Below are 14,926 nucleotides of genomic sequence, written 5' to 3'. Positions count from 1 at the left end.
TTCTTCCTGCTGCCACTTAACAGGTCTATGGTGAGTCCTCATGTCATTCCAGATCTCTATCAGTACTTCCTCTTTTTCAGTGGGTGACCAATAAATTCAGCTTACATAGAAGGTCCATACCAATGGACATGCCTAGAGACCTAAGTGCTTACACTTCCTCCTGGCTGATATGATCTCCTTCAGACTGGATATGGGCATTATATATTTGGTGTGGCATTTATTTCTCCACCATGGTGCATGGTTAAACAGCAGCATTCCTACAACAGAGCAACATCTTTGCCTCTTAACTCCAGGCAGCAACTTGGCTTCCACCCAGGGAATTTCCCAAGTTGTGGCGAGTGTTAGCACTTCTGTTCAGTCTTTGCTATTAGAACACAAGAGAATGAACCAGCCTGCATCTTTTGTTGCATAGGTATCCAAACCATTTGCTGGCTTTTATGTAGTTTTAAAAGGCATTTCAGGTCCTTTGAAAAAAAATAATAAAGTGAAAAAAGCTTTAGCTTACTATGATCTCTAATAAAGTACCCTAATAACTAGCCAAGGGTTCACACTTGAGCAACAGGTAATGCCAGGATATAGGCCATTAGTTATTTATGCACATTTGTAGTGATACCATCATATGTAAAAAGTGGCTGGTACTGAAAAAGAGCTACTTCAGGCCCTTTCAGAAGTCGCTGACCTTTATCTGAACTTTCATCATAGATTATGTGATGCCAAACAAGGAAGTTGGCTCCATTTTTCATTCAAAAAAATAGCTATCTTGTCTCTCCAGTGTAGTTTTCAATATAGCTAGTTGCTACCCTAACATCTGAGCAATTCTTACAATTTTCTTGGCAGTGGGGGAAATATTTGTCAAATGGCACTGTCACATGAGTACTTCTCATCTTTATAATTTATCATCCCTGTGGCGCACAGGACACACAAAATACTTTTTTTCAGATTTTACTCTAAGAAAATTAATAAATATGGCGAATGTATCAACACCTTGACAATTACCAGAACAATTACAACAACCTGCCACAGCGCCCAACCTTTACAAGGGAAAAGTTAGGGAGCAGAGATTAGTTAGGTTTTAATCCATACTGATTTTTTAAAAGCTCCAAACTTAATATTCAATTTTATACTGGTTTTCTTATTAAGAAAATCTTTATGCCCATAGTGCTGTAACTATCTCTAAACATTAAAATAGTTCCTATCCATTAACTTTAAAACAAATCATCCCAATTATACCAAGGCTTTACACTAAACTACCTAAAAATTTCAAGTCCTAGGGATACTGCTGAAACACTAAACAGAACTTTATTAGCTTCACCAAATTCAAGTTTTTGTCTTTTCCCTGTCAAGATCTGAAGCCAGTTAACACACACAAAAACTTGTTCCCATTCTCAACATCTTATGAAACTGGTAGTTGTCATGACACACCCACTAAAGTTACAAGAGTTTCCTTGAGGCAGAACTCACTTTTAATTGGATCACTTACTAGCAACAGATGTTGACAGTTGTCATGCTGCAGCCATAAGCGGAAACATCCATATAAGGATACTGACTTGTTCCTCTTGACTAAAAACTTCAATTTTTACAATCATGGCCTTTCTATTGAGGTCCTCCATCTGACTTAGAAAATTGATAAATTTAGATTTATGATCACTTTAACTGCAAGTGCCTTGCTTTGAAAAACTATCTTGTTTAACCCAACATTCTGGAAGTCAACTTAATTTTTCTGCACTTATATATACAACATCCCCTGAGAACACTGTTCAACAAAAACTTGCTTTTATCAAATCATTAACCTATTTATAAACAAAGTAATTTTAAAGGGAAAAACTCTGCCAGACTTTAGATTTGTTTAAATGGTGTTGCTAAGTTACTACTGGAAAGATTAAAATATGTATGTAACAAAATCTTAAGTGAAAGCCATTTAACTAATATTTAAAACCTCTGCAATTATTAGTTTATTAGTATCATCCAGGACTCAGATGTTCAGTATTCCTCCTGAAATTACATAAACAAATGCAAATGGAAAGAATCCAAGTCAAAATTATATAACAAAACAGCACTCCATCACAAAAGCGTGTAAAATTACAAGAACGCTATTTTAAAACACTGGCACTTTAAGAGAACGATAATCTCAAAAAACCACAAAATTGCCAAATTGTTCCCTAAACTGCTATGTAGATAAACATGAGTCTAATGAATGGGTTAGGGTTTTATAAAGAGAAATCAAATTCAAATCAGGTAACTCATACTGAATACAAAGTTTTAAGTGTCTTCTTCCCTCGGGTCTATTTGACTTATATAAAGGAGCAAACTATAATATAGGAAAATACACCTGATTTTAAATGTGGCATACATTTTATAAGTTGGCCCAATTAATTAAAAATACCTTTAATGAAAGTCAAGTTTCCTAAGAAATCTATATTCAGATAAATAGGAGAAGACATTTACAGCCAGCCCTTTTTTTTCTTCCAGAGCCTTTGCTGGGACTAATGTCAACAAAAAATTTAATATGGCAGTCTTGTATTTTAAGCTCACGCTTTTGGGGATACATTCTCAGGTCTTCTTTAATGTGGGAACTGCAAATATAACTGCCATTACATGGTAATGGGAGTTAAAGAATGTAGAGTCCTCAAGTAAAGATTAGAACCTACTTTTTTCTTAGTCCTTCAAGGACAGACTTTTCAAAATGTTTGATTCTACTAATCCCATGCTGTGACTAGACTGGTTACTCTTCACTTTATAAACGTGACTGGGCTATGTGAGATCTGGTATCAATCGATCAAGATTTGAGTTTCAGTTATGGATGAAAACTGTCTCAATTTAACTTTTATTACCCTCATCATGAGTATGCAGGGTGCAGACAAAAGCTTTATCAGCTAACTATATGAAAAGATAAACACTGTAATAATCCATGTGATCCAAAATGGGCAAAAGCAAAAGACTAGCTTCCCCTCAAGAAGAAAAATTTCAGACCTATGAAAAGGACAACAATACTAATAAAAAAAATTGTATTTACTTAGAAGCATTCAGAATGTCAACAAAACAGCTGCAACTTTTTTTTTTTTTTTGCAATTACAGAGTGGTATTCAGTTAACAGAACAACAATTATTTCGTAGAAGCTGCATCAGAGACAACTGAAGATGAAAAACTACCATCCCCATATATAACTAATTTGTGCTGTGCACCAACAAGAACCTGCTTTAAGTTTCCATGCCAATTTACAACCCCCATACTGTACCAGGCAAGGTTAGTGGCTATTGAAAATACCACCAGGACAGGGCTATCTAAAGACACATTCGGTAGTGTGTTAACTATACAAAAAAAGACACTGTACAGTTTAAAAACAAATCTTACACAGCCTTACATTTCAATTTTTTTCTTTAAAAGGAGTGAGTTGTGTACAGGGGGGTTAAATGCTTTATAGACAAGAAAAAAAAACTGCGCTAGAACCAACTTATTCATCATCATCATCTTCTTCTTCATCTTCATCTTCTTCATCTTCCTCCTCCTCCTCATCCTCTTCATCTTCCTCATCCTCCTCCTCTTCCTTCTTTTTCTTGCTCTTTTCAGCCTTGACAACTCCCTTTTTTGCCGCATCAGGCTTTCCTTTAGCTCGGTATGCAGCAATATCCTTCCAAAATAACAGCAGGAGAAAGTGGAAGGAAAGACAAAACAGTTAAGTAAAGGGAGAACTAAAAGTAACACTGAACTTGACCAAAAAACTTCATGAAAACGTCAAGACCCCAATTACATGAAAATACTACGTATCTATAGACTCACCCTGACTCCATATATAAGGAGGACTGAAGAATATGCATATAAAAGCACTAGGAAATAACTGCAATTAATAATGCACAACCTACAGAATGACATGATCTAAATCTGCAATGTTATGCCTCACTGAAGTATAATTATGTACCACATCTTAACTTTAGCTTTATTAAAACTAGAATGCAGTCTTTGATTAAAGGGTAGACACTGCCACCTTCTGAATGCAAAACAGCATTCTACAGGTTTCTATCAGACCCTAATCCATAGCAGAAAATTTTGTCTTAAAAACAAAAAAGGTAATTTGCTAGTAAGCATGCAACCAGGTTAAGAAACATCTAGCAACCAACATTTTCCCAAACACCTAAATAAGCTAAAATTCAACTTAATACTCCAATTCAAAGTATAGGAGCCAAACTTTTTATCAATTTATACAGATGAAGAGACTTCCAACTTTTTTTTAACTAAGTTGGGATTTTTTTGTTGTTATCTAAGGAGGCAACAGAAATGTTTCAGGGTAGCTTTACGAAGGATATAGTCTTTATTACTCTCCCCAGACTGTTTTTATAAATGTGTCTGATCATTTAATCATTTGACTCAAAGGGACACCAGAATCTCCACAAATTTGGAGGTATCAGAGAGTAATAAAAGCTGCTTAAGTGTATGGCCTTTGCACCCAAGTGTTTAAAAAAAAAAAAGTATAACAATTTATTTGATCTTCTGTACTCTTTGAATGATGGAAAAGAATTAAGACTATAGCCAGCCACGGCACACTGAATGTAGCTGTTTATCTAAAAACTGCATTACACCCCAAACTTTTAGAAAACCACAAGAAAATAGGAAACTGAGATGAGGTACCAACTATAATCTAACATCTGGCATACCCTTTCATCGTTACACTGAGCAAATCCATACTTCTTACCTTTTCATATTTTTCCTTCAGCTTAGCAGCCTTCTTTTCATAAGGCTGCTTGTCATCTGCAGCAGTGTTATTCCACATTTCTCCCAGTTTCTTTGCAACATCACCAATGGATAGGCCTGGATGTTCTCCTTTGATTTTTGGGCGATACTCAGAACAAAACAAGAAAAAGGCCGAACTAAAAAGATAAATTTAATTTTAGGATTTTAAGTTGGCTATCAAATGTGTTTTATACTATTACATAAAAGCTGCTTCTAATTTCTACCAGATACTGGACAGGGTGCAGATGTTATATCTAAACAGTCTTCATAACCAAAGCTTAACTTAGAGCTATTTAAACTTATGGCACTACTAGTTGAAGATGCACTAAATCACCCTAAAGTATTTCGGGTAATTGGTGTTTCTCAAAAAAAAAAAAGAAATAAATAAAGTTACATTTAGGAGATGTATCAAGTGAAGGTGGCAAGTGTCTTAATAATTCAAATGCTCTGGCTAAACCTCCCATTTGATAGGAATTTTACTTACAATATTCAAATATACCAATGAGAACTACTTACCAGCTAAGAAACTTTGATCATACACTCCAAACCCACAAGGTGGCTTGCTTAACTTCTACCTGAGTCTACTGCAAAACCCTCCCTGAAAATAAATACAGGCAAGATACTTACGGAGGCCTCTTGGGTGCATTGGGATCCTTGAACTTCTTTTTTGTTTCCCCTTTAGGGGGAATATAAGTTTTCATTTCTCTTTCATAACGGGCCTTGTCAGCCTTTGCCATGTCTTCAAATTTTCCTTTCTCTTTAGCAGACATGGTCTACAAAAGAATTATTTGTAAACTTAAGTCAACAGAAAATTTTAGTAAATTGTCCTCAAAGTATTAAAATGACTAAAATCAGTATCCTTTATTATTTATTCAGCAGTCGGTTCTAGTATCACTACTCATATTAAGCAAATAGCACCTAGGCTTTTTTAAAATCTTAATTTGGATTTAACCTTTAAAAAAATCATCTCCTCAGTAATTTCCAAGCCCCCTTACCTTCCACCTTTCTGAGCACTTCTTAGAAAACTCTGAGAAGTTGACTGAAGCATCTGGGTGCTTCTTCTTGTGCTCCTCTCGGCAAGTTTGCACAAAGAATGCATATGATGACATTTTGCCTCTCGGCTTCTTAGGATCTCCTTTGCCCATGTTTAATTATTTTCTAAAAAGAGATAAAGTAAATGTTTGATATTAGCAATGAAATTATAGCATTTTCAGAGCACTTTAACTTCTGGGGTATGAATGAAAACCCAAGCATTGGTTATTTAACGGTAGTGACTTTAACCTCCTATAACACTAAACAAGAAAATGGCAGTGATAGCCAATTCCTACAAGAGGCTATGCCAAGCAAACAAAACAGAACAAAACAAAAAACCCCAACTAACACCCAAAACGGTCCTTCAGAGAACTCAAAAAAGTGTAGACACAATGGTATCCTCATACAGTATTCTTTACTCATCTGCTTGTATCTGTTCTGAATGAATACCTAACCGGTCATTTAAAAACTTTTTAAATGTACAAAACCAATTTTAATCAACAAAACCAAAGCCCACAAAACCAGTGCTGCCGATTCGTGGATCTGCACCACATAAAATATAAATAGGTAACAGCCCAAGTGAGCAGACTTTTTCCAAATTACGGGCCTAAATCACCGTCTACCTGAAGTTTTCCCAATGAGGGCTTTAAAAATACTCTCTCTGCACAAAACTTTGCAGGGAGGAGTAGAAAGCTCCAGCGCTCGGACCCAGGCTGGGGGGTGGCGGTGGTATTTGTACGGCTGCCACCGCGAGGCAGCCTCGTTTCCTATCGGTTTGGCCCCGAGATGTATTTCAGTTCTGACTAAACACGTCCGGTCTGAAGTTTCTTCGAGTAAACAAGGATGAGGGACAAAAGCCACTCCTGCTCGTTGCTCTGCCTGCCCCCCCACCCCAACCAGGGGAGTATTTTTTTTTTTTAATCTGTGAAAAGTCGGGGCGCCGCGCGAGGCGGGCTCCGCACACCTTCCCGCCACTCGGCCCCCACCCCCAGAACTTCGGTAGCGGCGGGGCAGCCAAAGAAACGCGGGACCGCGGCCCGGCCTCCAGGCCCCGGCCCGCCCGCGCCGGGCCGCCACGTGCGTCCGGCCGCCCGGCCGCCGGCGCAGGGCCCGCAGGCCTCCCCCATTTTGTCAGCTCGGCGGAGGGAGAAGCCCCGCTCGAAATGGGGGCTGGCTCCGCCCGCGGCAGCCGGGGCCGGCGCGCACGGAATGGCCGCTGAGCGTCTTCCCCGCCTGCGCCGCCGCCGCCGCCGCGAGGGCGAGCGCGAGCGAGAATATGGCTCCTTCCCTTTGTGTGTGTATGTGTGTGAGTGTGTGTGTGAGTGTGAGCGCAAGCGGGCGGGGTGCGCGCCGCGCTCTGGCGCACACACTCGGCCATTACAGCCGGGGGGGAGGGGCGGGGGGCGCGCGGGCCCGGACCCTCCCCCCTCCCGGCCCGCGGGGGAGGGGGCCGCCCCGGGAGGCGCCCACCGGCCCGCTGCTCCCCGTCCCCCTCCGCGCGGGCCCGCGCGCCCCGGCCGCCCCCGCACGGAGAACGCGGGGCTGGGAAGAGAGGAAAAAAAAAGTTGCCTCGGAACTGCTGCGCCCAGCTCCCCCGCCCGCTCCCGCCCGCCTTGTTTTCTCTCCAGCCAGCAGCGCCGGGCCGAGTCAGCCATGTTCCAGCGAGCGCAGCGGCGCCGCTCCCCCCGCCGCCGAGCCGCCGCCGCCGCCGCCGCCGCCGCGCCCGGGCACAGGCCGGCGGGCCCGGCCCCGCGCCGTCGCCCCCGGCCCACCGCACCGCCTCGCCCGCAGCGCCCGTCCGCCCGCCCGCCCGCGCTCGCCGCCGGCGCCCGTCTCTCTGCGGCGGCCAATGCAGCCCGTGAAGCGCCGCCGCCTGCCCGCCTGCCCGCCCGCCCGCCTGCCCTCCCGCCGCCGGCCCCGCCGCCCGCCGCCCCCCGCGCACGCCGGCCGCCCGAACATTCGGCCCGGGGGCTGAAAACACGTTAAAAAAATTTTTTTTAATTAAAAAAAAATTTTTGCGCCAGTCAGCGCGGACGCCGCCGGGGGTGGAAACTCGCGGGGCTCGGGGTTCGCAGCGCCTCAGGCAGCCTGTGGGCCAGGGTTCCGGCGCGGGGCAGGGCTCCCGGCGCCCGAGAAGAGGCTCGCTCCGTGCGCAGTTCCCCCCACGGTCCCCCCTCATTTGCCTTTGTGTGGATCCTGACCCGCCGGCTCCCGGCCGCGGGGATCCGGCCACCGCGCGGGGTGGGGAGCTGCCGGAGACGCTCTCCCCGCCGCGGCGCTGCCCCAGACTCACCCTCAGCGAGGCACAGAGTCGCCCAGTGCCCGTCTGGCTCTCACTTGCCCCGGCGCTGTCTCTATGGAGCTCAATGTACTGCAATGGCTGTGAGAGCGGGAGCCAGACGCAGCCTCCTCACTCTCTCCGCTCTGTAACATTACTCTCCAGCCAGCGCGGCTCCTATTGGCTACCGCCAACTCACGGGGCTCGCTCATTGGCCCGATACCTCCCATTGTCCTGACCAGAGCCCGTTTGCTATTGGCTGTCTCCGGGGACACGTCATCAAGGATTGAAACAGCGCGCAAATCTGAATGTGTGTGTATGCCGGGCAAAGAGGCTGAGGCGGGAGAGGCAGAGGCAGAGGCAGCAGCTGCTACGGGAAAGCAGAGCTCTATGGTGTATGTGTGCATGTGTCTAACCCAAGCCAGCCCCACACCGGAGCGGCCGCCGGAGCGAAAAGGGCCTGACTTTTCCACAAGTGTCTCCAACTCCTCAGGCAAAAGAGACACTCACAGGCCTCCCCCCCCCTTCTTACCCCAAACTCACTTCCAAAGCCATTGAGATAAGAGACCCTAGAATTTTAACAGATCTTCAAAAGTGAGGGCGACAGTATGAGATCACGTCCCCTGAAAATTGAGGTATCGGCTAGTGCAGAGGGGCGAAGACAGCCAAGATTCGAGCCCCTCAACAGCATACGGTTGCATTACACTTTAGATCTCTGGAAAGGCAGGGCTTTTCCTATAACAAAGTGACACGATCTAGTCAGCCGGTTTTAAAATACCCCTTTTCTGGGCTCATAACCCGTAACGTCAAGCTTGCTGAGCAGCTGAAATCTTGACTCACTGAACAGGCATTCAGTTTCACTCTTTTTCTTGGTTTGATCGAGTTTCACAGCATGTCTAGAACTTTTTATTTAAATACAAAGCACTGTCTTAACTTCCTGGAAATCAAATAATTATTCCATGTAATTAAAGCACAGCTACTTCGTCTTGATATGGGGTACTCTAGCAGGAAATGTTTGTGAGGGCCTGCTAGAATTAGCAAATTCATTAGAGACCACATTTTTAACTGTTTGGCTATTTTATTTGACTTGGTGTGGATTACTGTTATAATCAAACGAATCCTTGTGATGCTATCTTTCCCTCCCATCACACCACTTAGTGCATCCATGTAACTGCTCTAGGATTACAGCCAGTTGTAGGTATATTGTTACCCCGAGGATTAGATGCAGGCAGAGAGTGCATATGCCCAAATCCACAGGCTGTGGTTCCTCTAACTCACCACGCTGGCTGGTATTAATAGGCATACTTTTTATGTCTGTAAAGAAAATGTACTAGCTATAATGGCCAGTTCTGAAGACTATAGCTCTATCAGTCTTTTATGAACCTATTATTTATTCCTCCTTAGCCTAAGCAGACCACACCCCTATTCAGTTATAACAGACTTCCCCTTTTTCACTCTCTACTGGTGTGTTTATACACTCCTAAATCCACCAGCCAATTCCTCCCAATGTAATAGATCAAAGTTAAAATAAATCATTTTATTATGTTAATTTCATTTCTTATAGCCACTTCAAGCATCCATAACCTAATGTATTTGCTCCCATTTATTAAGCTGTTTGAGAATAAGCTTAGATAATCTTTCCTGACCTATGGTTTTAATGCTTACTCCTTTTCTTAAAAAAAAATACATGACTGGTCTCAGGGATTATAGTGTTGTTGAATGGACAGTGCGTGACACCTGCATGTGAAAATGAGTATAATATTAAAAAATATATAAACTAGTATAATGTACGTGCAGTAATTAAAAAGTAAACATCTAAAGTTAACTTCTCTACTGTTATTTTCATACATATTTACTCTTGTCTACTTCCTCTATGAATCAAATTTTGCTCTCTATTCAAATCTAGACATTTACTTCAATTCTGCTTTACATTCTCAGTGCCTATATTGCAAAATAGTCATAAAAATTGTTGACATTTTAAATGGCATCCACGATATCGAAATTTGACTATTATTTGAAGATAGCATCATCAATATTTTTCAGGAGCAATGTTGGATTTGCACTGTCCCAACCACACACTTTTACCAGTTTTCTAAAACAGCTTACTCCTGCCAGGCTAAGTTCATGGTGACAGAACCACAGGAAAGCAACGGGCCCACACAGGTTTCCACTTAAGCAGAGTGGTATAGTAAGTAATAGGCACTGGATTTAAATAGACCTGGGTTCAAATCCCAGCTATGCTACTCAGCTGTATAATTCTGGGTTTTTTAACCACTTTGTGCTTCAAGTCGCTCAACTATAAAATGGAGGTGATTACTGGGTTGTTGTAAAGATTAAACTTTTTTTTCAAAGGTTTCAATGTCATGTTGATCCCTTCAAACCCATGACTTAGAAAAACATCAAGTGCAATAAAACTTGAGTTTTTCTTGATTATTTTAATTTTATATGAGGGCAGTGGTTGCAAATCTAATTAAGCTTTTTTTTTTTTAAAGACTCAACACTAATTTTCATCCATTCTAGTGATGATGCCTTTATATACTTCCAAGTGTAACAGAGGCCATGTCAGAGAGAAGAATATAAAAAGCTCCACTTAAGCACAACATTTCTCATACTTGTTTTTCCACAACTTAGGGAGGGTAAAACATAAAAAGGAAGGAAACTTTTAAATAAACCTACAAACTTCTAGCTCTAGTTCTGCAACCTTGATGTTCACTTATTCATGTTAGACCCCTTCCTTCTTCAACATGAGTCATTGGCCAGAAATTAGCATATATTTTACTTTAGAGTTATTGGGTATTTTATTCCAAATTACAAAGATAACTAATTCTAAAATCCTGAACACACTCTCTCTACCTGATTTAGCTAATTGATTTACAGATTTTCATTAATATAGTTTACATCCTTCCTGAAGCCTGCCTCAATCTCCTATAGGATAGATGAAATGCTTCTTTTCTGTGACCCCATACTATTCTGTACATTAATTACCGTGCTCACAAGTGTACTATCCCATTCTGTGTCTGCTTGTCCTACTGTACTGCATCCCTTTAAAGCAGGGACCCCAGCTTATCTTTGTATCCCAAGCACCTAGCAAGCACTAAATAAAGTCTGTGGAATAAAGGAATTAACAGCTGAAAGAGTACTTACTGCAAATTATTGTTTTAATTTTCCTCTTCCATCTTTGGAGATAAGCATTTGGGTGTCCCTAAATCAGAAGGCAGGAAAATAGAATAGTAAGTAATAAGTAAATGTTAGGATACTAAGATGAGGATAGGTGCCAATTGCATCTTATTCTTATACCTTAAAAGGGGGAAGGTGGGGTTGGGGGACTGGAGGGGATCTCGAATTTAGGCAGATGCATACATTTTTAGCATTTATAGCAGTTTCCAACTAGGCCAAGGTCATTCCTTGTTGGATACCGTGAACTATGGCAAGCCAAATAAGAATTTATCACAGAAAACTGCAAGAATGTCTACCCAAAGGTTGCTTCTAACAGGCCTTTGAAGCTTAACTCTAATGTAAATATATATTTTTATATAAAAATATATATTAAAAAATATATAATATATAACAATATATTATACCTATTACATTTTATAATATATTTATATATCATAATATATTTATATCATTATTCTTATATATAAATATATATTTTATTATATGTTTATATATAAATATATATTTTATTATATGTTTATATATAAATATATATTTTATTATATGTTTATATAATCATATAAATATATATATTTTTTAATATTTTATTTATTTATTTGACAGACAGAGATCATAAGTAGGCAGAGAGGCAGGCAGAGAGAGAGAGGGGGAAGCAGGCCCCCCGCGGAGCAGAGAGCCCGATGTGGGGCTCGATCCCAGGACCCCGGGACCATGACCCGAGCCGAAGGCAGAGGCTTTAACCCGCTGAGCCACCCTGGTGCCCCTAATCATATAAATATATATATTTATATAAATATATTTATATAAATATATGTGTATAATAATATATACATTTTTATAAATTTATATAAATATATATACATATATAATTGTATATATGTATATATTTATATAAATTTATAATTTATATAATTTATACAAATTATATAAATTATATTATATAATTTATATATTTATATTATATAATTATATTATATAATTTATATATTTATATTATATAATTATATTATATAATTTATATATAAATATAATTATATAATATAAATATAAATATATTATATAATTATATTATATAATTTATATATAAATATAATTTATATATTATATAATTTATATATTATATATAATATAATATATAATATAATTATATATTATATAATTAAATTATAAATTATATAAATTATAAATATATAAATTATATATAAATTATAATTTATATAATTGTATATATGTATATATAATGCAGATGGGGCTGCTAAGTTTTTGGCTGAAGGATACTGATTCCTTCCCAATGGAATAAGTCCTAAATTCAAGCTATGTGAATTCTCTTGTCTCTCATTGAAAAGGGTCAGGTTCTGAAAAAGAGTAGAAATAGTAAACCAAAATGTCTGATGAGGTCAACTATACTACGGATCATACATACTTAAAGTCTTTTTCCTCCCCCCAAGGGTGCTACAAATAAAGGAGAGAGGAATTCAGGAAAAGAAGAGACAGGTTTGTGAAGTCTGGACCACAAGTTAGGACACTGAGTTCCAAGCCTCCCAATCCCCCATTCAGGGACTTCTCGGTGGTAGCCCCTAAGGTCTGTGCTCCATTTCCGCAACTCTTGGGACTAGTGATACCTTATCTAAGCTGAATGGGTGTTACAGGATAGGCACAAAGCAAGACCAGAAAGAACAGTCATGAAACTGATGTATACCAAAAATATCTCTAGAATTGGAATATTTCACTGGCGAATAAGGAGGAGATATCATACCTTTTCTTAATAAATTCTCTGCCTAGTGAAAGAATGGTATACCTGAGGAGGGGAAAACTTATTAGTAAAACTTTATATGAAACGATGATCTAAATTCAAAAAAGATCATTATTGGAGATCTTAATCTCAAGAAACACATCCACAGACCAACTTCAGCTGCTGTATCGAAAGCGTCATAAACCTTAAGAATAAATGTTTTAGCACACCTATGAGGTTGGCTATAAGCAAAAAGAAGGATGACAGCAAGTGTGGGTAAGCATGTGGGGAAATTGGAAACATCATGTACGGCTGGGGTGAGCATGTAAAATGGTGCGGCTGCCTCAGAAAACAGTCTGACAGGCCTTCCAAAGGTTAAACACAGAATTGCCATACGACCCAGCAATCCCCACTCCTAGGTATGTATCCAAGAGAGACAAAAACACGTCCACACAAAAACTTGCACATGAATGTTCATAGCAGCCTTACTTGTAATAATCAAAAAGTGGAAACAACCAAATCCCCCTCAACTGGTGAGAGGATAAATGAAATGTGGTCATCTATAAGGCTCGATATTATCAGCGACAGAGGGGAACGAAGGACCAACTCGTGCTACCGCATGGAGGAACCTTGGAAACATGAGGCTAAGTGAAAAAAGCCAGTGACAAAAGGCCACATATTTTACAACTCCATTCACATGAAACACCCAGAATGCAGAAATTTTATAAAGGTGGAAAGTAGATTAGTGGTAGCCAGGAGTTGGGAGTTGGAGGGAAGGGGAGTGACTGTTACTGGTTATGGGGACAAAAATGTTCTAAAATCAGATTATAGTAATGGTTGCATAACCCTGTGAATATACCAACCATCACTGAATTGTGAGTTATAGCTCCATAAAGCTATTTTTTTAAAAAAAGGAATAAACGTTTTAGGAGTGGGTTTGGTTAACCAAACAAACGTAGAGGGGATGACAGAATACTACCTACTAGCTAATTTTGCCCGGTCCTTCCCTGCTGCTGCCCCCGCTATCAAACACCTTGTGAAAATGGTGGCTTTCCTCTTCAGTAGGTGGAAATTTCATCTATTATTGGAGTTACAGATTATGTGCTTACCGTGTATTTTTGCTACAAAATAATGTTAAGAGCCTTTTCCAGGGGTACCTTGGGAGGTTTTTTTCTTGAGAGCCTGGGGTGACTGAAATAAGTCAGGTGAGCCATAAAGGTTAGGTCAGAGGGCAAACTGGCCGGCCTCTGGCCTCTGGCCTCATCAGATACACGAATGTTTCATTCGGCCAACACAGTGTTTATTAAGAGTTGAATTTTTTCCACATTGAAGAAGTCCAGATATTTGGCTTCTTTTGTAAAATCAGAGATCTGATAAGCTTGCATCCACACTTCGACAGGGTGACAATCCTGCAACATGAATCATGGCTGCCTCCCTCGAAGGGGGTGTCCCTCCTGTGATCCGGCCACAATCCCCATCACTACCTAAGCTTTCTACTTGACTCCTCCTCGACTCATGCTTCCTGCCTGGCGGGTGACCAGGGCTAGACTTGAGCTTGCAAGTCCTGAGTTGGGTCCTTATTATTTTATGGCTAGGAGCTGTGATTCTGAAATTTTCTTGATGAACAATTCCTTTCGTAGGAAACACTTATTATCACGACAGACAACACAGAGAGCAGGAGACTGAAGTAGAGGGGTCCCTCGGGTGAGAAACAGAACCATTTTTGGTGATGTCATAGGTAGCATGTGTTGCCGAGGAATGAGGAGTCTGACCGTGCTGTATAGAAGAAAGACTAGAAAAATAAGCTTTATTTATCACATGTCTCCTGTGTGGGGAGCGCTATACACCAGTCATTTCATTTAACCCTCCACAGTGATCCTACAGGCCAGGATGCTTATTGCTTTTTTTTTTACAAGTCATGACAAGGAGGCTCAGAGAGATTCCTTAAGTCGCCCGAGGTCACACAGCTGGAGAGAAAGAAA

At 40.6% G+C, this 14,926-nt stretch overlaps 1 protein-coding gene across 4 annotated transcripts in view; it reads right to left on the bottom strand.

Annotated features, from left to right (window-relative positions):
* Positions 1-1,923: 1,923 nt before the first annotated feature.
* Positions 1,924-14,926, bottom strand: part of HMGB1 (high mobility group box 1) — a 125,611-nt gene continuing 112,608 nt past the window's right edge. For 2 of the 4 annotated variants that reach the window (XM_080798141.1, XM_080798140.1), the window contains exons 2-6: positions 11,180-11,237; positions 5,721-5,883; positions 5,353-5,498; positions 4,688-4,862; positions 1,924-3,628 (exon numbers count right to left, since the gene is read on the bottom strand). In XM_080798141.1, the coding sequence (XP_080654267.1) occupies positions 3,452-3,628; positions 4,688-4,862; positions 5,353-5,498; positions 5,721-5,870 (648 nt within the window). In that variant the 5' untranslated portion in view covers positions 5,871-5,883; positions 11,180-11,237 and the 3' untranslated portion in view covers positions 1,924-3,451. Of the gene's footprint in view, positions 3,629-4,687; positions 4,863-5,352; positions 5,499-5,720; positions 5,884-6,380; positions 6,788-8,050; positions 8,199-11,179; positions 11,238-14,926 lie in introns of those variants that run through there. The other 2 variants (XM_080798138.1, XM_080798139.1) reach the window with 2 other exon arrangements.

The sequence above is a fragment of the Martes martes genome, assembly GCF_963455335.1.
Source record: "Martes martes genome assembly, chromosome: 3".
Classification (NCBI taxonomy): Eukaryota; Metazoa; Chordata; class Mammalia; order Carnivora; family Mustelidae; genus Martes; species Martes martes.
Note: the sequence above shows the minus strand (reverse complement) of the source record. Positions and strands in the feature narration are given on the sequence as shown.